The sequence below is a fragment of the Nerophis lumbriciformis genome, linkage group LG16, assembly GCF_033978685.3.
Source record: "Nerophis lumbriciformis linkage group LG16, RoL_Nlum_v2.1, whole genome shotgun sequence".
Lineage (NCBI taxonomy): Eukaryota > Metazoa > Chordata > Actinopteri > Syngnathiformes > Syngnathidae > Nerophis > Nerophis lumbriciformis.
This window is the reverse complement of record NC_084563.2, coordinates 32,289,877-32,314,405: the sequence shown is the minus strand read 5'-3', so window position 1 is coordinate 32,314,405 and position 24,529 is coordinate 32,289,877. Positions and strand designations below refer to the sequence as shown.

The following is a 24,529-nucleotide window of genomic DNA, read 5'->3' as shown; positions in this document are numbered from 1 at the left end:
AAACCACATGTCAGTGCACCAGTCGATGAAAATGAGCAAACTGCATAAATGACATTGTGTAATTTGATCTTGATATTATTTTTTTTATCTTGATAAATTGAAAATTAACACCAATGAGTTGACTGATGAACATTAGCACATCATTTAGTCAGAAAATATAAATAACAACAAATAAAGATAGAATACTATTAACCCCAACATGTAAGTAAAAAAAAATCCAACAACATTATGATTTGTATATTTTCAGAATGTGCTTGTTTTATTTTAAAGCAAAGAAAAACAATCTGAAGTGGTCTTTATTTTTAAGTTATCATGCCGTGATTTTACCAGTCCGGCCCTCTTGGGAGTAGATTGTTCCCCATGTGGCCCCCGATCTAAAATGAGTTTGACACCCCGGATTTAGTGTAGACATTTTTCAATGAGGCTTTGAGGTAACATCATGATCTCCGTCTGCGTTTAATGTCAAAGCCCAGCATGACGAAGTATTCAATGTTTCAGGTGTTATTGCAGTACTTCCAAGTCCAACACAAGAAATGTGAACGTGTACCACAAGTAATTCAATAATATACTGAATTATGTCGGGACAATGTTTTATTTTGCTGATATATTAACGCATGAAATAAAGCGTGTTGTTGCCTGCTAACGTTTAAAAATAAAAATTGTTTAGCTTGCGAACACTTCCCAGTAATTATCGCTGAAATCGGAAGAAAAACACTTTCAAAATACTCTTTGATGCCATGCTATTTTGATTCTAGAAGTACTGAGTACCGTGTTTTTCTGGATGTTGTGCAGCTAAATTATTTGTTTTTCTTCGCCAACGGCCATAATGTTTTGTATTCAACAAACAGTCGTCATAAAACACCCCCCCAGAGACACTGAAAAGGTGTGTTATTGTTTTCCCTTCCTGTTTCGTGCCTTGAACCGGAAGTATAACCGTCCATAGCGTCTCTTCATTCATCACCCCAAGCAACATTTGTAAGTTTTACAATGTAACTAAAACAATTCGTACTTACTAAACCGTCCCGTGTTTCTTGTTAGTGTTTTCATGCATATTTTATGTGCTATTGTAACGTAATTAAGATAGCGTCTTTAGCGAATATGCTAACATTTTTACGAGTGCAATAAATAACAGCGATTTCCTTACGAATGATAACACTTGCCTGTAAAGAGAGTCGTCTATTTCCATGGAGTCTTCGGCCATGCTGCAGGGGACAGGGGGGACCAAGTGCTGGAGAAATAACAAGACACATCAGGACAAACCAGAAGGAACACATGAGAAATAACTAGGGCTGCAACTAACAACTAATTTGATAATCGATTAATCTGTCGATTATTACTTCGATTAATCGATTAATTATCGGATAAAAGAGACAAACTACATTTCTATCCTTTCCAGTATTTTATTGAAAAAAAAACAGCATACTGGCACCATACTTATTTTGATTATTGTTTCCCAGCTGTTTGTAAATGTTGCAGTTTATAAATAAAGGTTTATTTAAAAAAAAAAATACATACAAAAAAAAAAGTAGCCTATGCGCATGCGCATAGCATAGATCCAACGAATCGATGACTAAATTAATCGGCAACTATTTTTATAATCGATTTAAACCGATTTTATCGATTAGTTGTTGCAGCCCTAGAAATAACAATAGGACATATTAGGACAAACCGGAAGGAACACATGAGAAATAACAACACATTTTAGGACAAACCGTAAGGAACACATGAGAAATAACAATAAGACATATTAGGACAAACCGGAAGGAACACATGAGAAATAACAACACATTTTAGGACAAACCGTAAGGAACACATGAGAAATAACAATAACACATATTAGGACAAACCGGAAGGAACACATGAGAAATAACAATAACACATTTTAGGACAAACCGGAAGGAACACGTGAGAAATAACAATAACATTTTAGGACAAACCGGAAGGAACACATGAAAAATAACAATAAGACATATTAGGACAAACCGGAAGGAACACACGAGAAATAACAATAAGACATATTAGGACAAACCGGAAGGAACACACGAGAAATAACAATAAGACATATTAGGACAAACCAGAAGGAACACACGAGAAATAACAATAAGACATATTAGGACAAACCGGAAGGAACACACGAGAAATAACAATAAGACATATTAGGACAAACCGGAAGAAACATATGAGAAATAACAATAGACATATTCGGACAAACCGGAAGGAACACAAGAAAAATAACAATAAGACATATTAGGACAAACCGGAAGGAACACACGAGGAATAACAAAAAGACATATTAGGACAAACCAGAAAGAACACACGAGAAATAACAATAAGACATATTAGGACAAACCGGAAGAAACATATGAGAAATAACAATAAGACATATTAGGACAAACCGGACGGAACACATGAGAAATAACAATAAGACATATTCGGACAAACCGGACGGAACACATGAGAAATAACAATAAGACATATTCGGACAAACCGGAAGAAACACATGAAAAATAACAATAAGACATATTAGGACAAACCAGAAGGAACACACGAGAAATAACAATAAGACATATTAGGACAAACCGGAAAGAACACACGAGAAATAACAATAAGACATATTAGGACAAACCGGAAGAAACATATGAGAAATAACAATAAGACATATTAGGACAAACCGGAAGAAACACATGAGAAATAACAAGACATATTAGGACAAACCGGAAGAAACCCATGAGCTGTCATCAATTATTCTAGCTATTTCCAGCGCAACCATTAAAAAAAACGACGCCCCGCCGTTGTAACCGAAAAGCTAACACGCCAGTTTAACGTAGTCCCCTTTAAGGTAAGCAGCACTTAGTTATTTTAGCACACAATGACAACTGTTAGTCTTCAGAGCACAAAAACAAGGGTTAAAAAGTTAGCTGAAAGCTCAACGTTAGCAGGTGCAGCTAACTAGCCTGAGTGGTATCGGTAGAGAGGACAATTCGATGACGACGTTCGCAGAAAGTTACTGGCGAACGAGGCCGCTGGTAGATGAACGACCTTACGGGTAGAATATGTTAAACGTCGTTGCTTAAAATGAAGAAATCTTCCATACGTTGTGAAGGTGCACGGAGCGCTGTGGTGAATGAATGGCTGTGACTGGTGAGAAATTTGGAACACTTCCGGGTTAACCAAGATCACATGATCGAGGGCATCCAATAAGCGCACTGTTTTGTAGGTGCCGCATCGACCGCTACTGCCGAATGGCACCGACGAGCCGTATGGCCGCCATCTTAAATCGGTCAACACCTCTATCGAGTGACAGGTTCAATGAAGTGTCAGCACATTTAATCCATCATAACTTTCTCAATACTTATCTGATTTTCACGCGGGTTTTTTTAATGCAAACTTCATACATGTAGCTATGGTACAGTGCAAATTAGTTGTCGTATTTTAATATTCACTGTGGGATTAACACATACTTGCCAACCCTCCCTAATTTTCCGGGAGACTCCCGAAATTCAGCGCCTCTCCCGAAAACCTCCCGGGACAAATATTCTCCCGAAAATCTCCCGATTTTCAGCTGGAGCTGGAAGCTACGCCCTCTCCAGCTCCATGCGGACCTGAGTGAGGGCAGCCTTTTTTCACGGGAGGACAACAGGGTGACAAGAACTAAATCATCCAGACTAGATAGAAATTGTATTATTATGTTTATGTTACCTAAAAATAAATATATGTATTAATTAAAAAAAAAAACGAAATACATTTTTACTATATTTTGCTAAAAACATCAAAATTAATTGTATTTTTATTTGTATTTTTTCTGACTCCTTATTACATCCAGCCATAGAATTATACATTCAAATAAACATATTTGAAATAATTAATTTTAAATTATCATAATAATTCATTTAAAATGACCATATTTAATTATTAAAATAATTGCTTGTTTATCAACAACTTTAGCATTTTATTCATTACATTTTGAAGCTCTCAGAAGTCAAGTTATGTTATATTCCTTAATATTTATTTATGCAAGTTTGAAGTATCAATTATCTAAACACAGTTTTGTTTGCATATTTTCAGGATATATATATATATATATATATGAAATACCGTATTTTCCGCACTATTAGCCGCACCTAAAAACCACAAATTTTCTCAAAAGCTGACAGTGCGGCTTATAACCCGGTGCGCTTTATATATGGATTAATATTAAGATTCATTTTCATAAAGTTTAGGTCTCGCAACTACGGTAAACAGCCGCCATCTTTTTTCCCCGTAGAAGAGGAAGCGTTTCTTCTTCTACGGTAAGCAACCGCCAAGGTAAGCACCCGCCCCCATAGAAGAGGAAGCGCTTCTTCTTCTACTGTAAGCAACCACCAAGGTAAGCACCCGCCCCCGTAGAAGAAGAAGCGCGCGGATATTACGTTTCATTTCATTTGTGTGTTTACATCTGTAAAGACCACAAAATGGCTCCTATTAAGAGACACGCGTACAACGCAGAATTCAAACTCAAGGCAATAAGTCACGCAGTAGAACACGGAAATAGAGCAGCAGCGAGAGAATTGAACATAAATGAATCAATGGTGCGTAGGTAGAGGAAGCAACAAGATGACCTGCGCCACTAAGACAGGGAGACAGCGCCGGACGACATACGGCAACATCTGCCAGTGGATTGTAAATGCCTGAGCGGATATATCGGTCTCAACTGTGGTCCGAGCTTTCCGGAAGGCAGGATTCACGGAACTGCTGGACAACAACAGCGACACTGACTCTGATGACTTCGACGAGACGGAGCCGGCCATTTTGGATGCCGTATTCGCCCAACTTTTTAATTCAGACACTGAAGAAGAATTCGAGGGATTTATGGATGAGGAATAATTTCAGAAAGTGAGCTTTAAATGTTTATTTTGTGTGTTGTGTGACATTAACGTTCGAGCAACGTTGAGTTATTGATGTTGCTATTGCTCTGCACTAATTTGAGTGTTACTATTTTTGTGACTGCACATTTGCACATTACATTTTGGGGGTGAACAGAGTTGTTAGAACGCTGGTTTGTAATATATTATTAAAGTTTGACTGACCTATCTGACTGTTTTTATGACATTCCCTTTAGCGCAGCGTAGGCGCGGCTTATAACCCGGGGCGGCTTATAGGTGATCAAAGTTTTGAAATATGCCATTCATTGAAGGTGCGGCTAATAACCCGGGGCGGCTTATAGTGCGGAAAATACGGTACTTGACTTGGTGAATTCTAGCTGTCAATATACTCCTCCCCTCTTAACCACGCCCTGCCCCACCCCCGACCACGCCCCCACCCCCCACCTCCCGAAATCGGAGGTCTCAAGGTTGGCAAGTATGGATTAACAATAATACAATATTCAGACTAGACCAGACTAGACTAAAATCATCAGCCCGGAGGTTGGGTCTTGGGCACAGTTGGGTGTTCCAACAGGACAATGACCCCAAACACACATCAGAAGTGGTAAAGGAATGGCTAAATCAGGCTAGTATTAAGGTTTTAGAATGGCCTTCCCAAAGTCCCGACTTAAACGTGTGGACAATGCTGAAGAAACAAGTCCATGTCAGAAAACCAACAAATTTAGCTGAACTGCGCCAATTTTGTCAAGAGAAGTGGTCGAAAATTCAAGCAGAAGCTTGTGGATGGCTACCAAAAGCGCCTTTTTGCAGGTAAACTTGCCAAGGGACATGTAAGCAAATATTAACATTGCTGTATGTATACTTTTGACCCTCACATTTTCAGTAGACCCATAATAAATTCATAAAATAATCAAACTTAATGAATGTTTTCTGAGACCAACAAGTATGTGCTCCAATCACTCTATCACAAAAAAATAAGAGTTGTAGAAATTATTGGAAACTCAAGACAGCCATGACATTATGTTCTTTAGTGGTCAATAGTATGTAAACTATTGACTACGACTGTATGTACGGGAATGGTGTTTAAAGATGATGTTTCAAGAAATGTGCCTCTGAAGAGAAAGACACCCAACAGGGAAGGTGCATACTAGGAGATAAATAGTAAAAGGAGTGCTAAAACAAAGCAGAATAGATCTCATCTGGGCCAAGGAAGAGATACTGCATTTATTATCACAAATAGAATACAAGGTAACATCACTAAGTGACCACAAGGTGGTGACATTTAGCTTAGCACAAGGGGTGGAAAGTGGAGGTGGTGGTGGGTGATGCATAAATGGCAGTATTATACAGGATAAGGAATATTTAAAAAATGATGACAGAATTGATCAGGACCAGAATGAACAAGACACTGGGAAGTGGTGTGACAATGTGAAGGAAGAGGATAAAAACCTGTGTGTAAAATATTGCAGGGGGAAAAAACAGGAAAGAGAAGGGAAGAGAGAAGAGGGTGAGAAGGGAATTAGATGTCGAAGAAAGAAAAATGAAAAAAAAAGGGAGAAGTACAATATAGACCGGGGGTCAGCAATCCGCGGCTCTAGAGCAGCATGTGTCTCTTTAGCGCCGCCCTAGTGGCTCCCTGGACCTCTTTCAGAGATGTGTAAAAATGGAAAAGATTGTTTAAATATATTTTCTGTAGGAGGACAAACATGCCACAAACCTTCCTAATTGTTATAAATCCCACTGTTTATGTTATACATGCTTCACTGATGAGAGTAATTGGCGAGCGCCGTTTTCCATCCATCCATCCATCCATCCATCTTCTTCCGCTTATCCGAGGTCAGGTCGCGGGGGCAGCAGCCTAAGCAGGGAAGCCCAGACTTCCCTCTCCCCAGCCACTTCGTCCAGCTCCTCCCGGGGGATCCCGAGGCGTTCCCAGGCCAGCCGGGAGAGATAAGTCTTCCCAGCGTGTCCTGGGTCTTCCCCGTGGCCTCCTACCGGTCGGACGTGCCCGAAACACCTCCCTAGGGAGGCGTTCGGGTGGCATCCTGACCAGATGCCCGAACCACCTCATCTGGCTCCTCTCCATGTGGAGGAGCAGCGGCTATACTTTGAGCTCCCCCCGGATGACAGAGCTTCTCACCCTATCTCTAAGGGAGAGCCCCGCCACCCGGCGGAGGAAACTCATTTCGGCCGCTTGTACCCGTGATCTTGTCCTTTCGGTCATGACCCAAAGCTCATGACCATAGGTGAGGATGGGAACGTAGATCGACCGGTAAATTGAGAGCTTTGCCTTCCGGCTCAGCTCCTTCTTCTCCACAACGGATCGATACAGCGTCCGCATTACTGAAGACGCCGCACCGATCCGCCTGTCGATCTCACGATCCACTCTTCCCTCACTCGTGAACAAGACTCCGAGGTACTTGAACTCCTCCACTTGGGGCAAGATCTCCTCCCCAACCCGGAGATGGCACTCCACCCTTTTCCGGGCGAGAACCATGGACTCGGAGGTGCTGATTCCCATCCCAGTCGCTTCACACTCGACTGCGAACCAATCCAGTGAGAGCTGAAGATCCTGGCCAGATGAAGCCATCAGGACCACATCATCTGCAAAAAGCAGAGACCTAATCCTGCAGCCACCAAACCAGATACACTCAACGCCCTGACTGCGCCTAGAAATTCTGTCCAGAGCGCCGTTTTGTCCTACTAATTTCAACGATCTTTGAACTCATCGTAGTTTTTTTTACATGTACAACTTTCTCCTACGCTGCCACAGGAAGACGTGTTTTATGCCACTTCCTCTTTGTCTCATTTTGTCTACCAAACCTTTTATACTGTGTGTGAATGCACAAAGGTGAGTATTGTTGATGTTATTGATTTGCTGGAGTGCAAATCATATTTAGATGACACAGGAGCACAGAGCTCCTGCCAACAGCAACCGCTACAACGGCGCCATCTTGGGGAAAAAAGTTGTAAGTATGTATATATGTTGATGTGTTGACTACAAAAAAAGATGGCGGAAACTCTTGAGAAAACTACAAGTACCGTCTGTAGGGGTCATAAATCATTCTGACGTATAGACTACAAAAAAGATAGCGGTGGTCTTAAAGGAACCACAAAAAAAAATGGCGGCCAGATACAAGGCAGATTAGGGATGGTGTTTGTTAAGAAATTATTGATGTCGATGCCATTATCGAATCCTCTTATCGAACCGATTCCTTATCGAATCTCTTATCGAATAAAGATAGGTTGTTGCGTGTGTGCACTGAGTTCCAAAAGCCGTAGATGTTATGTGACTGGGCCGGCACGTTGTTTATGTGGAGGAAAGGGGGACTGTGCCCCCCCCCCACCCCCTCCTTTGTGGAGGGGAGGGGCACAGGTTCGGTGGCCACGGATGAAGCGCTGGCTGTCCAAAGTCGGGACCCAGGGCGTACCACTCATTTGTGCATTGGTTGGGGACGTCTCTGCACTGCTGACCTGTCTCCGCTCGGGATGGTCTCCTGCTGGCCCCACTATGGACTGGACTCCCACTATTATGTTAGATCCACTATGGACTGGACTCTCACACTATCATGTTAGATCCACTATGGACTGGACTCTCACACTATTATGTTGGATCCACTATGGACTGGACTCCCACTATTATGTTAGATCCACTATGGACTGGACTCTCACACTATTATGTTAGATCCACTATGGACTGGACTCTCACACTATTATGTTAGATCTACTATGGACTAGACTCTCTCACTATTATGTTAGATCCACTATGGACTGGACTACTACTATTATGTTGGATCCACTATGGACTGGACTCTCGCACTATTATGTTAGATCCACTATGGACTGGACTCTCACTATTATGTTAGATCCACTATGGACTAGACTTTCACAATAGTATGTTAGATCCACTATAGACTGGACTCTCACACCATTATGTTAGATCCACTATGGACTGGACTCTCACTATTATGTTAGATCCACTATGGACTGTCCATCCATCCATTTTCTACCACTTATTCCCTTTTGGGGTCGCGGGGGGCGCTGGAGCCTATCTCAGCTACAATCGGGCGGAAGGCGGAGTACACCCTGGACAAGTCGCCACCTCATCGCAGGGTCAACACAGATAGACAGACAACATTCACACTCACATTCACACACTAGGGACCATTTAGTGTTGCCAATCAACTTATCCCCAGGTGCATGTCTTTGGAGGTGGGAGGAAGCCGGAGTACCCGGAGGGAACCCACGCAGTCACGGGGAGAACATGCAAACTCCACACAGAAAGATCCCGAGCCCGGGATTGAACCCAAGACTACTCATGACCTTCGTATTGTGAGGCAGATGCACTAACCCCTCTTCCACCGTGCTGCCCCACTATGGACTGGACTCTCACTATTATGTTAGATCCACTATGGACTGGACTCTCACTATTATGTCAGATCCACTATGGACTAGACTCTCACAATATTATGTTAGATCCACTATGGACTGGACTCCCACTATTATGTTAGATCCACTATGGACTGGACTCTCACTATTATGTTAGATCCACTATGGACTGGACTCTCACAATATTATGCTAGATCCACTATGGACTGGACTCTCACACCATTATGTTAGATCCACTATGGACTGGACTCTCACTATTATGTCAGATCCACTATGGACTAGACTCTCACAATATTATGTTAGATCCACTATGGACTGGACTCCCACTATTATGTTAGATCCACTATGGACTGGACTCTCACTATTATGTTAGATCCACTATGGACTGGACTCTCACAATATTATGCTAGATCCACTATGGACTGGACTCTCACACCATTATGTTAGATCCACTATGGACTGGACTCTCACTATTATGTCAGATCCACTATGGACTAGACTCTCACAATATTATGTTAGATCCACTATGGACTGGACTCCCACTATTATGTTAGATCCACTATGTATGGACTAGACTCCGACAATATTATGTTAGATCCACTGTGGACTGGACTCCCACTATTATGTTAGAGCCACTATGGACTAGACTCTCACAATATTATGTTAGATCCACTATGGACTGGACTCTCACTATTATGTTAGATCCACTATGGACTGGACTCTCACTATTATGTTAGATCCACTATGGACTGGACTCTCACTATCATGTTAGATCCACTATGGACTAGACTCTCACAATATTATGTTAGATCCACTAGGGACTGGACTCTCACTATTATGTTAGATCCACTATGGACTAGACTCTCACACTATTATGTTAGATCCACTATGGACTGGACTCTCACTATTATGTTAGATCCACTATGGACTAGACTCTCACAATATTATGCTAGATCCACTATGGACTGGACTCTCACACCATTATGTTAGATCCACTATGGACTGGACTCTCACTATTATGTTAGATCCACTATGGACTAGACTCTCACAATATTATGTTAGATCCACTATGGACTGGACTCCCACAATATTATGTTAGATCCACTATGGACTGGACTCTCACAATATTATGTTAGATCCACTATGGACTGGACTCTCACTATTATGTTAGATCCACTATGGACTAGACTCTCACAATATTATGTTAGATCCACTATAGACTGGACTCTCACACCATTATGTTAGATCCACTATGGACTTGACTCTCACACTATTATGTTAGATCCACTATGGACTGGACTCTCACTATTATGTTAGATCCACTATGGACTGGACTCTCACTATTATGTTAGATCCACTATGGACTAGACTCTCACAATATTATGTTAGATCCACTATGGACTGGACTCCCACTATCACACTAAAGCTGGACCGCCGATTATATATTGTGGCGATGCCACGGTAACACCGCATTCACCGCTAATTCTAATACTTGCCAACCCTCCCGGGAGTCATCCAAACTTCAGCGCCCCTCCCGAAAATTGTCACGTCTGCTTTTCAGCCAGTTCAACGAGTGCTGTCCCAGTCACATAACACGTGCGGCTTCTGCACGCACACACAATTGAATGCAACGCATACTTCATCAACAGCCATACAGGTTACACTGAGGGTAGCCGAATAAAAAATTTAACACTGTTTGAAATATACGCCACACTGTGAATCCACACCAAACAAGAGTGACAAACACATTTCGGGAGAAATCCGCACCGTGACACAACATAAACACAACAGAACAAATACCCAGAACCCTTTGCAGCACTAACTCTTCTGGGACGCTACAAGGTGTGTGTGTGTGTGTGTGTGTGTGGGGGGGGGGGGGGGGGGGGTTTGGTAGTAGCGGGGGTGTATTTTGTAGCGTCCCGGAAGAGTAAGTGCTGCAAAGGATTCTGGGTATTTGTTCTGTTGTGTTACGGTGCGGATGTTCTCCCGAAATGTGTTTGTCATTCTTGTTTGGTGTGAATTCACAGTGTGGCGTATATTTCTAACAGTGTTAAAGTTTTTTTATACTGGCACCCTCAGTGTGACCTGTATCGTTGTTGGTGAAGTATGCGTTGGTATTCACTCGTGTGTGTGTACAGAAGCCGCACATATCTTGTGACTGGGTCTGAACGATGTTAGAATGGATGAAAAGCGGACGTGACGATAGCTCATAGAGTACGTTAAAGGCGGTGCATTTAAGGCACGCCCCCAAGACTGTGGTCCGGGTGGACTACGAGATATAATGACTGATGAACACCTTCGTTTGATAATGAATGTTGCCTCAGCTCAAAGCCTAAGACCTGACATTAAAGAACTAGCATCCAAGAAAAGATGGCAGGTATCTGGCTTGGGCACGTCAGATTAGATCAGTGTGTTGCAAACTGAGCAGTTTAAAGTCCTAAATGGTTGTTTTATTCATTGTTATACTATTTTCAAATTTATTAGCCTGTGGAACCAGTTAATGTTGATATTTACCTCAGAAGGCTGCAAATAGAAAAAAGGCATTACATTTTTATTTAAATTGTTTTTGATATGCCATTGATATTTTTGAATTATTATTATTATTATTATTATTTGAAACTGGATTTTGCATGTCACTATAAAGTTATATAAGTCTTGCTTGTTCAATATTCAATGCAAAACTTGTTTGGGTCCCTATTAAAAGGTTAATTTGTTCAACCTTGGCCCGCGGCTTTGTTCAGTTTTAAATGTTGGCCCGCTCTGTATTTGAGTTTGACACCCCTGGTCTATAGGGATTCAAATCCATGGAATCGGTTCTTTTCTTATCGAAGCATCGGGAGAACCGGTTTTCGAACATCATCCCTGGTTTTACTTCACCCAATCCTTCCCTTTAATGAGTGGGCGTTTAGGCCACCCCCACTTCTTGGTTATAACTCCTTCTCAATTCCCCCTGGTCCCCCCTAAACAGATGAGGTTGATGACAACTACTGACCTCACCAGTATGTATACAAGATCATCTTTGTTGTCTTTAAGATCCAAAAGTGCACTTTAAGTTGTGATAGGATGCTAATACATCAGATGAAAGATAGTATTTGTTCTTTATGAGGCAAACATGATGACATGCATCTTTTTCAGCCTTTGTGAGATGTGTTATTTACACTGAATGTGCTTTGCTGCTGACCGAGTCAGAGAATCCAACTGAGTCTTCTGTGCTGGTAAGTAGACTTTTTTTCATTTACTCCAGGATTTCAAAAGGGTTTTTTGTGTGGGGGGGTGGGGGAGGAGAAGTGATTAAGAATCCTGGTTTGAATCCATCTGTTTTAACAGGTTACAAAGCTTAATTAATCTTAGTCCTTCACCATGTCTTGTACTGATCATTCATTGACACCATACTTGCCAACCCTCCCGGATTTTCCGGGAGACTCCCGAAATTCAGCGCCTCTCCCGAAAACCTCCCGGGACAAATTTTTTACCGAAAATCTCCCGAAATTCAGGCGGAGCTGGAGGCCACGCCCCCTCCAGCTCCATGAGGACCTGAGTGACGTGTCGACAGCCTGTTTTCACGTCCGCTTGCCCACAATATAAACAGCGTGCCTGCCCAATCACATTATAACTGTAGAATGATCGAGGGCGAGTTCTTGGTTTCTTATGTGGGTTTATTGTTAGGCACTTTCATTAACGTCCTCCCAGCGCGGCAACAACACACAACAACAGCAGTCACGTTTTCGTCTACCGTAAAGCAGTTCGTCTGCCGTACACAGCAATGTTGTGAAACTCTTAAACAGGACAATACTGCCATCTACTGTACATGCATATGTGACAATAACATTTAGGGCTTTTAGAGAGTGCAGTGCACAACTGCGCACACAACAAGGAGACGAAGCAGAATGCATCATCAGAGAGGGTGTTCAGCATGGTTAGAAAAATAGTGACAGAGAATAGAACAAGGATGGACAATTCCACCCTTAACTCTACAATGAGTAGATGAGTGTTTTGTGTGTGTATATGTGTAAATAAATGAACACTGAAATTCAAGTATTTCTCTTATTTTTATATATATATATATATATATATATATATATATATATATATATATATATATATATATATATATATATATATATATGTATATATATATATGTATATATATATATGTATATATATATATATATGTGTATATGTGTGTATATATATATATATATATATATATATATATATATATATATATGTGTGTATATATATATATATATATATTTATATATATAATAAAATAAATAAATATATATATATATATATAGCTAGAATTCACTGAAAGCCAAGTATTTCTTATATATACTTGGTGAATTCTAGCTGTAAATATACTCCTCCCCTCTTAACCACGCCCCCACCCCAACCACGACCCCCCCGACCACGCCCCCACCCACCTCCCGAAATCGGAGGTCTAAAGGTTGGCAAGTATGATTGACACCATAACTTTGAAGTTTAGTTCACTTCCTTTGCAAGACAAAGGAAGGTGTTTGATTAAATTATACAGAGCAAGTACATTGAGACTAAATGTAAAATAATGAATCAGAAAATGTTGACTGAATTGTTTGCTGCATAATTATTCCATTCATTAAATAAAGTGATAATTCATGGTGATAGTCAATGAATGTAGTGTATTAGCAGTGATAGGCAGTGACAAGCTACATGTAGCTAAGCCACGTAGCTTAACATTAAAATTGATATAATAAATGTGGGGCCATAGATAGAAATGCCGTTAAAAGTAGCTTTGATGTAGCAAACTACTTCTGCCGTGTAGCTTGTAACGTAGGCTTGCTACAATTCTACAAGGATAGCTTTCCCTTTAGCTTAGCTACATTTAATCGAGAGTAACTTGTAAGTACATAAGTATATTTTATTTATAAAGCGCTTTTCACAGATAAAATCACAAAACGCTGTACAAAACATAGGTGAAGTAAAACAACAATTCAATTAAAACAACAGGGGCAACATCATAAAAAGGATACAAAGGTGATTAAAATGATAGTTAAAAGGTGCATTAACTAAAAGCTTTGCTAAAAAGAGAAGTTTTCATATGTTTCTTATAAGTTTCAACACAGTCAAGATCACAGAGGCACTGGTGCAAGTTGTTCCAGAGTCTGGGAGCTATAGCCTGGAATGCCAGGTCTCCACGGGTTTTAAAACAAGTTTTTGGGATCTTTAGAAGACCTTGGCCTGAGGACCGAAGGCTGCGCCCTGAAGAGTAGGGGCATAGCAAGTCAGTGATGCACTGAGGGGCTCCACCATGCAATGCACGGAATGTCAGGACTAAAATCTAAAACTCATCCATCCATCCATCTTCTTCCGCTTATCCGAGGTTGGGTCGCGGGGGCAGCAGCCTAAGCAGGGAAGCCCAGACTTCCCTCTCCCCAGCCACTTCGTCCAGCTCTTCCTGTGGGACCCCGAGGCGTTCCCAGGCCAGCCGGGAGACATAGTCTTCCCAATGTGTCCTGGGTCTTCCCCGCGGCCTCCTACCGGTCGGACGTGCCCTAAACACCTCCCTAGGGAGGCGTTCGGGTGGCATCCTTACCAGATGCCCGAACCACCTCATCTGGCTCCTCTCGATGTGGAGGAGCAGCGGCTTTACTTTGAGCTCCCCCCGGATGGCAGAGCTCCTCACCCTATCTCTAAGGGAGAGCCCCGCCACCCGGCGGAGGAAACTCATTTCGGCCGCTTGTACCCGTGATCTTGTCCTTTCGGTCATAACCCAAAGCTCATGACCATAGGTGAGGATGGGAATGTAGATCGACCAGTAAATCGAGAGCTTTGCCTTCTGGCTCAGCTCCTTCTTCACCACAACGGATCGATACAGCGTCTGCATTACTGAAGACGCCGCACCGATCCGCCTGTCGATCTCACGATCCACTCTTCCCTCACTCGTGAACAAGACTCCGAGGTACTTGAACTCCTCCACTTGGGGCAAGATCTCCTCCCCAACCCGGAGATGGCACTCCACCCTTTCCCGGGCGAGAACCATGGACTCGGACTTGGAGGTGCTGATTCTCATCCCAGTCGCTTCACACTCGGCTGCGAACCGATCCTGTGAGAGCTGAAGATCCTGGCCAGATGAAGCCATCAGGACCACATCATCTGCAAAAAGCAGAGACCTAATCCTGCAGCCACCAAACCAGATCCCCTCAACGCCTTGACTGCGCCTAGAAATTCTGTCCATAAAAGTTATGAACAGAATCGGTGACAAAAGGGCAGCCTTGGCGGAGTCCAACCCTCACTGGAAACATGTCCGACTTACTGCCGGAAATGCGGACCAAGCTCTGGCACTGATCTAAATCTAAAACTCATTGCGGAATTTAACTGGAAGCCAATGAAGACTGGATAAAATGGGGGTGATATGGGCTGTTCTGGGCGCACCGGTCAAAAGTCTGGCAGCCACATTTTGTACAATCTGAAGTCTCTTTAGCATTGACTTGTTGAAAAGAGTTAAGAGAGAATTGCAATAAAAAAAACTTGTAGTTTAGTTCACTACATTTTTCCAGCAGCTTGTGTTATGATCCGCTGCCCGGATCATATTTTTGTTTTTGTTTTCAAGTCACTTGTGTTTTCAGCACCTCTTGAGTTTGTTTCTGTTGCCATGACGGCAGATTATAGTCACCTGCCTCTGGTTAGTGTCCCGGACGCGCACCTGTTGCCCGGGCACTAATCAGAGAGCTATTTAGTTTACGTGCTGGCCTCACTCGGTCTGTTGGTTTTGTTTGCTCCTACGCAACAAGTTACGCTTTTGGTTTCTCTCATAGTCTACAGTTTTGATATTAGCATCTTTTGGCTACCGTCTTGTTTTCCGTGCCGTGGTGCACCGTGCAGCATTTTGTTCTGCAATCAGAATAAATCATTTATTCTCACCTGCAAGCCGCTTCCTGACATCCCTCTCCATCTTGAAAAGACGACCTCCGGCATCACAATGCCACGCAGTCGTAACAGAAAACCAACAGCAGACAAGTCTTTTCGAAGAGGGCGTGGAGGATTCCGGCTACGGGACGTGGCTGGTCTTAAAGGCGATGGAGAGAGAGACTCTCCAGTATTCCCCTTTGGAGCGCGAAGACCTTTTGTGGGGGCCTGACGGTTCGTTGGTCCATATCGACTCCATCTGGCCCGGGGATGTCCGCTCACAGCCAGCCCGTACGCGTCAGCGAAAGCGGAAGTCAACCAAGAAGACTTCGGCTCGCGGCAAAGACGCACCTATCCCACAACTTTTCCCTCCGGAGCACAGCCAGCTACAAGCAGCCCAGGATTCTCCTCAAATATTTGGTAATTATAATGACCATATTTTCAAAGATTCCTCCGACTGGCCTGTCAATCACTGGGATTGCAGCTATGACGTCATTCCGTTGTCGCCCCCCGAGGACACGCCCCCGTCCACTTTTGATGACGTCATAGAAAAAGACATTTTTTTGCATTCTGTTAATTCTTTCTGTCAGCCATTTACAAATGACTTTAATTCTAAAATTAAGCATTATCAGGACATTTTTTTAAATTCTAGGTCTAGTCAGTCCCACTCACCTTCTGACTTTCAAGCTCAGCCCCCAATTACTTTGGCCCCACCCCCTAAGGCTCAAGCTCCACCCACTCCTCTGTCTGCTGTGCCACATGCTGCTCTGCCTTCTCCACTTCCTGTTCCAGCCCAGTCATCTTCCGAGACACCCCTCGAGAAGTACAGTCCTGCTTGGGTGGATGAGTGGTACCAGAAGGTACTGATTGAACTAAGACTTGAGGAACAATCCCAAGCGGCAAAGGACACTCCGCATGCTATTGAAGAGCAGAATAGAGAATTTGGACAATCAAAAGGGGAGGAGCCTACCCCCCTCCTCACCTCCTCCCTCCCACCCCTAAAGACTGTTCCAGACTGCACAAGACGCGTCTGGGATCCGCTTCTTGAGGGGCGGGCTAGTACTAGGTGCTTTGCTAGTGGGCGGGCACAGCTGCGCCCAGCCAAGCCCAAACCTCCATGCCGGCCTACGCCACCAGTTCTCCGGCATGCTAAGCCGCAACCTCCTGCCCGGCCGCCACCACCAGTCCTTCGGCGTGCTAAGCCGCAACCCCCGGCCAGGCCACCTCCGCCAAAGTCACGCCCAGCACCTGCTCCAAGTCTGGTTCCCACACCAGCACCTACTCCAAGTCTGGTTCCCACACCAGCACCTGCTCCGCCCACGCCGGCAGACGAGCCGCCTGCTCCGCCCACGTCGACAGCCCGGACGCCTGCTCCGCCCACGCCGGCAGACGAGCCGCCTGCTCCGCCTCTGGCTCCGCCCACGCCGACAGACGAGCCGCCTGCTCCGCCGACAGCGACAACGCTTCCTGTTTCCACGGCGACGACGCTTCCTGTTTCCACGGCGACGACGCTTCCTGCTTCCACGGCGACGACGCTTCCTGCTTCCACGGCGACGACGCTTCCTGCTTCCACGGCGACGACGCTTCCTGCTTCCACGGCGACGACGACGCTTCCTGCTTCCACGGCGACGACGACGCTTCCTGCTTCCACGGCGACGACGACGCTTCCTGTTTCCACGGCGACGATGACGCTTCCTGTTTCCACGGCGTCGACGACGCTTCCTGTTTCCACGGCGACGACGACTCCTCCTGCTTCCACAGCGACGACGACTCCTCCTGCTTCCACGGCGACGACGACTCCTCCTGCTTCCACGGCGACGTCTGCTCTCTCGCCCTCATCGTCGTCTCAGCGACCTCGAGCGGTCTGGCTGCGCAAGCGGCGCTCTCGGAGGTTTGTGATGGACGCCAGTGGCGCAAACAGCAGCGACACCCGAGACGTAGTCGCAGAACTCTCCGGCTGCTGAACTTCTGCCGCCACTCACGCCCACCTTCTCGGCAGCCACGAATGTGGCCTTTCCGTGGTCGCCCGCCTCGCCTCCGGCAGCGGCGTTCCATTCGCCGCCGCCACCTGACTCGTCCCCGGTGGATTCGGGGACACGTGGCCTGGCGACCATCCGCCAAATCCTCCCTCCACCCTCCCTTGACTCTTGAACTTTGTTATAGTCGGGGGGGTTTTAGTTTTGCCAGGGGACATCTGGAATCTGTCCCTTAAGGGGGGGGTACTGTTATGATCCGCTGCCCGGATCATATTTTTGTTTTTGTTTTCAAGTCACTTGTGTTTTCAGCACCTCTTGAGTTTGTTTCTGTTGCCATGACGGCAGATTATAGTCACCTGCCTCTGGTTAGTGTCCCGGACGCGCACCTGTTGCCCGGGCACTAATCAGAGGGCTATTTAGTTTACGCGCTGGCCTCACTCGGTCTGTTGGTTTTGTTTGCTCCTACGCAACAAGTTACGCTTTTGGTTTCTCTCATAGTCTACAGTTTTGATATTAGCATCTTTTGGCTACCGTCTTGTTTTCCGTGCCGTGGTGCACCGTGCAGCATTTTGTTCTGCAATCAGAATAAATCATTTATTCTCACCTGCAAGCCGCTTCCTGACATCCCTCTGCATCTTGAAAAGACGACCTCCGGCATCACAATGCCACGCAGTCGTAATCGTAACAGCTTGCCTATCAAAACAATTAATGTAGTGTATTAATATTGCACAATGTTGCTCAACAGGGGCGTCACTAGCTTTTAAGGACAGGGGGGGCTTAGCCCCTAGGAGATGCACAGGATGCGAGCGAACGTTACGCACAAGCACAAAACTTCACAAACGGCAAACAAAGACTTAGAAATTATTCATTGTTATTTTTTTATTTTTTTTTAAATGCACGGGACGAAATGAAATGCTCCCCGGGACGATGGCTTTTAACCATTTTTTTTCTTTTTCTTTTTATGTATTTATTCATTTTACATTTTATATTAAATGTCTTGGTTTTTCCTCCCTCTGAAAATCCTATGAAATGTTTAACAAGCCATCCTATAATAATACAACAGCTATTAATGTAACAATACAATAAAACAAATATATTTAATGATGTTTTTTTCATTATTTTAACAATAGGCTAATGTATATTACTTTACATAGATTCTACAAGAAACACAAAACTTAAAAACTAAATTATTTACAATTGCACACACAAGGTTTTGTGCAGCTTCACTCATTGTAAAGGAAGATAATGTGCTTCGTACACCTGCAGGACCGCAAGCAAGGTCGCAGAGAAAATGCGGACTGGAATTTGAGTGATGTGGACATTTTCTATATGAACAAGTGGAATGGATTGGATACCGACGCACTAAAGGGGCTCTCTACCTTACGCTACGAAGTGAAGTGAAGTGAAGTGAATTACATTTATATAGCGCTTTTTCTCAAGTGACTCAAAGCGCTTAACATAATGAAACCCAATATCTAAGTTACATCTAAACCAGTGTGGGTGGCACTGGGAGCAGGTGGGTAAAGTGTCTTGCCCAAGGACACAACAGCAGTGACTAGGATGGCGGAAGCGGGGGATCGAACCTGCAACCCTCCAGTTGCTGGCATGGCCGCTCTACCAACCGAGCTATACCGCCCGGTGAGGGGAAACTGAGTGAATAATAACAGGTTATATGATTATTTATTTAAACTCATATTCGGGCCACTTTATAATGAAAAAATATATAACACCAAATTATTTAGGGGGGCTTAAGAATATTTTAGGGGGACTTGAGCCCCTCTAAAATACGCCTAACAACGCCAATGTTGCTCAAGCTATGTTTATTGTTGACCTCAAAGGCATCAGGTCTTTGAGTTTTAATCCTTGAAATCGTAATGTCATCTTCAGTATTTTTGATGTCTTGGACAACAACAACTTTAGTTGGTAAAGAACGCAAAAATACAACGTTCTTTCTGTTTTATTTTACAGCAAGCTCCTGTACAACAGTCCAATGATGACGTCTGTGCTGGGGTATTTGGTGTCAGTCCTGGCATTTTGCACCACGAGCCTAGTTTGTGCTTTTGGGATCAGCGCGGACAAGACTTCCTATTACGCACTCAAAGGATCGAGCGTCATTCTTGACTGCAAGTCCACACGTCCCTCTGGCTTCTTAAACTGCACGAAAGCTGATTGGGAATTTCTAGTTCCCAAAGAAGGCGTCAAGCTCTTTTTATGGATGGATGACGGCCAAGTGTATGTTGAGCACAAACCTTTGAAGGACAGGGTTGAGTTCACTTCCCCCAACCCTTGTGATGGAGATGCTTCCATAAGGATCACCGACCTGCGTATGTCAGACACGGGGAAGTACGCGTGCAACTTGAGAGAGGATGCTCGATATTTGTTGAAAACCATGACCCTGACAGTCACGGAGGAGCTGAGCACACCGGTATGTGCCGTGCAAGGAGAGCCTGTGGCAGGTAATGTTGTGACGCTCCAATGCACATCCTCACAAGGCACACCCCCGCTGAAGTACAGCTGGACAAAGACAAGTGGAAACCAGATGTTACCTCCTAACTCTAACGGGGACACCTCAGGAGGGACCTTGTTGGTCAACAGGCTCTCAGAGGACGACTGTGGAAGTTATCTCTGCACGGTGGAAAGTCTGAATGATACTAAACACTGTGAGATCCTACTTCAATGTCCATCTTCACCTCCGACCACAAGCGATGCAACCAAACACAATGAGGTCCTACCAATGAGTCTATGGTCACCATTAGAGACGAGCAATGGAAATCAAGTTATCATCGCAGAAGCAGCGACTATCGTTGTTCTTTTGCTGGCCATTGTCTTAGCTCTCACAGTCATTTGGGTCTTGCGCAAAAGAAATGGTGGTAAGCTTGCAATAAAAAACGCTATTTAGTGGCGTCCCCTCTTCAAAGTGGTATTTCGGTGAGGGACAAGCTGTATGAAACGGAGATTACATTATAGTGTACTAATTAGTACAATACAACTTTAAAAAAACATTGTGTGTGCTGTGTTGATAGTATCACAAAGATCGGAACTGCTCAATGCCTGATGTTTTGTCTTTGTGTGGGGTAAAAAAGTATATTTTAAAGGGGAACATTATCACAATTTCAGAAGGGTTAAAACCATTAAAAATCAGTTCCCAGTGACTTATTTTATTTTTCGAAGTTTTTTTCAAAATTTTACCCATCACGCAATATCCCTAAAAAAAGCTTCAAAGTGCCTGATTTTAACCATCGTTATATACACCCGTACATTTTCCTGTGACGTCACACAGTGATGCCAATACAAACAAACATGCCTCACAATACGAAGGTCCTGAGTAGTCCTGGGTTCAATCCCGGCTCGGGATCTTTCTGTGTGGAGTTTGCATGTTCTCCCCGTGACTGCGTGGGTTCCCTTCGGGTACTCCGGCTTCCTCCCACTTCCATACTCCGGCTTCCTCCCACTTCCAAAGACATGCACCTGGGGATAAGTTGATTGGCAACACTAAATTGGCCCTAGTGTGTGGATGTGAGTGTGAATGTTGTCTGTCTATCTGTGTTGGCCCTGCGATGAGGTGGCGACTTGTCCAGGGTGTACCCCGCCTTCCGCCCGATTGTAGCTGAGATAGGCTCCAGCGCCCCCCGCGACCCCAAAGGGAATAAGCGGTAGAGAATGGATGGATGTCGGATAGAACAGCAAGGAATAGCGACATTAGCTCGGATTCAGACTCGGATTTCAGCGGCTTAACACTGTCTGATAAGATAATTACTAACAACTATGAACTAGGTTTACAGCATATGAAATACATTTGGCAACAACATGCACTTTGAGAGTGCAAGACAGCCCATTTCAGGCGCGCTAAGAACATATATTTTTCCACGATTTCAGCACTCAGGTTAACCATACCTAAATAGACACAAAATACTGCATTACACAAGACTACCCGAATGTACTCGAATGATTGAAAAAAATTAATGTTTTTAAGCTAAATTATTGGTAAACACAGTTTATGTATAATAATTTACGTAAAACCGCGAGTAATGAATAAAGTTTTCATCAATTAATATATTCTGTAGACATACCCTCATCCGCTCTCTTTTCCTGAAAGCTGATCTGTCCAGTTTTGGAGTTGATGTCAGCAGGCCAGGGAAGCTAGGGTCGATATTTTTCTCTTGATCATCTTCGGTGGCATAAGGGACGGTGTGAGCCAAGACATCCAGGGGGTTTAGCTCGCTCGTCTGCGGGAACAAACTGCCGCCATTGCTTGCCGTGCTACCGAGGTCCTTTGTCCCTGAATTGCTCACACACTCCGGCAGATTCAATGGGGGTCTGGCGGCAGATTTCTTTGACTTTATTGTTGGAAATGCATCTGCTTTGAGTGTTACAGGATATCCACACATTCTTGCCATCTCTGTCGTAGCATAGCTTTCGTCGGTAAAGTGTGCGGAACAAACGACTGACCATTTCGTCGGCTTTCCCCACACCCTCGTATTTTGTCCAATTTCTTGCCACTTTCGCATCTTTGAGCCACTGGTGCAACTTGAATCCGTCCCTGTTTGTGTTGTTACACCTTCCGACAACACACCGACGAAAGTGAGAAAATGGCGGATTGCTTTCCGATGTGACGTCACGTTGTGACGTCATCGCTCCGAGAGCGAATATTAGAAAGGCGTTTAATTCGCCAAAATTCACCCATTTAGAGTTCGGAAATCGGTTAAAAAAAAAAAAGGTCTTTTTTCTGCAACATCAAGGTATATATTGACGCTTACATAAGTCTGGTGATAATGTTCCCCTTTAAGGATTAATAAAATATTTGTGTGTACCAGCTTTAATGTAGACCAGGAGTCTCAAACGTATGAGATGAGTTTGCAATGTAAAAAAAAAAAAAAAGAGCTGTAATGTTTGAATGAAAGAAACTGCTGTTCTTAATGTGTCCACTAGATGTCACAAGAACATTTCTTGGTACCTTTGCAGCCCTGTCATGAGAGCGAGTGTGACTTCAAAAGGGGCGGAGCTATGTGCCGTGTGTCAACACTTCGTGTTTGGACACTATGTACCGTATTTTTCGGAGTATAAGTCGCACCGGCCGAAAATGCATAATAAAGGAGAAAAAACATAAGTCGCATTTTTTGGGGAAATTTATTTCCAACACCAAGAATAGACATTTGAAAGGCAATTGAAAATAAAGAATAGTGAACAACAGGCTGAATAAGTGTACGTTATATGAGGCATAAATAACCAACTGGTATGTTAACGTAACATATTATGGTAAGAGTCATTCAAATAACTATAACATATAGAACATGCTATCATGCTATACGTTTACCAAACAATCGTCACTCCTAATCGCTAAATCCCATGAAATCTTATACGTCTAGTCTCTTACGTGAATGAGATCAATAATACTTGATATTTTACGCTAATGTGTTAATCATTTCACACAAGTCGCTCCTGAGTATAAGTCACACCCCCGGCCAAACTATGACTTATAGTCCGAAAAATACGGTACTTATGCTGCTTTTTAGGGATAGTATACAAAACGTGGATTGTTACGTTCATGCCTTGATTGTCAAAGATGATGCTAGTAATGTCACCTGTGATGTTTATACTCAAATAAATGCTTTTGATAAATCTACATTTCGTGTTGTACTATATTGATTGCATGGGGACACATTTACTGGGCGCACATAAATATGATGAAATAATATGTATGCCATACTTGCCAACCCTCCCGGATTTTCCGGGAGACTCCCGAAATTCAGCGCCTCTCCCGAAAACCTCCCGGGACAAATTTTCTCCCGAAATTCAGGCGGACTCAGGTCCTCCACAATATAAAAAAGCGTACCTGCCCAATCACGTCAAAACTATAGAATGATGGAGGGCGAGTTCTTGGTTTCTTATGTGGGTTTATTGTTAGGCAGTTTCATTAACGTCCTCCCAGCGTGGTAACAACACACAACAGCAGTCACTTTTTTGTATACCGTAAAGCAGTTCGTCTGCCGTAAACAGCAATGTTGTGACACTCTTAAACGGGACGCCATCTAGTGCATTTGATGAAAGCACTTTTGTGCGTGCCACACAGCAATGCATCATCAGAGAGGGTGTTCAGCATGGTTCGAAAAATAGTGACAGAGAATAGAACAAGGATGGACAATTCAACCCTTAACTCAACAATGAGTAGATGAGTGTTATGTGTGTGTATATGTGTAAATAAATGAACACTGAAATTCAAGTATTTCTCTTATTTATATATATATATATTTTTTTTTATTATATATATATAATAAAATATATATATATATATATATATATAGCTAGAATTCACTGAACGTCAAGTATTTCTTATATATATATAATAAAATATATATATATATATATATATATATATAATAAAAAAATAAAAAATAAATATATATATATAGAATTCAC

General features: G+C 43.4%; 2 protein-coding genes across 5 annotated transcripts in view; one reads left to right on the top strand and one right to left on the bottom strand.

The window, feature by feature from the left end:
• uba6 (ubiquitin like modifier activating enzyme 6) overlaps positions 1 to 24,529 on the bottom strand; it is a 138,368-nt gene that overhangs the window by 95,688 nt on the left and 18,151 nt on the right. The window contains exons 1-2 of one of the 4 annotated variants that reach the window (XM_061977023.1): positions 3,095 to 3,175; positions 1,161 to 1,228 (exon numbers count right to left, since the gene is read on the bottom strand). In XM_061977023.1, coding sequence (XP_061833007.1) covers positions 1,161 to 1,201 — 41 coding nt within the window. In that variant the 5' untranslated portion in view covers positions 1,202 to 1,228; positions 3,095 to 3,175. The other 3 variants (XM_061977024.1, XM_061977022.1, XM_061977021.1) reach the window with 3 other exon arrangements.
• On the top strand, positions 12,399 to 23,719 carry LOC133617420 (coxsackievirus and adenovirus receptor homolog). Its single transcript, XM_061977368.1, has 2 exons — positions 12,399 to 12,466; positions 20,081 to 23,719. The coding sequence occupies exon 2, from the start codon at positions 20,103 to 20,105 to the stop codon at positions 21,009 to 21,011; it is 909 nt and encodes a 302-aa protein (XP_061833352.1). The 5' UTR covers positions 12,399 to 12,466; positions 20,081 to 20,102; the 3' UTR covers positions 21,012 to 23,719.

What these genes read in the sequence shown, in the direction of transcription:
- LOC133617420 (XM_061977368.1), top strand. Translation starts at nt 20,103, where the DNA reads ATGATGACGTCTGTGCTGGGGTATTTGGTGTCAGTCCTGGCATTTTGC.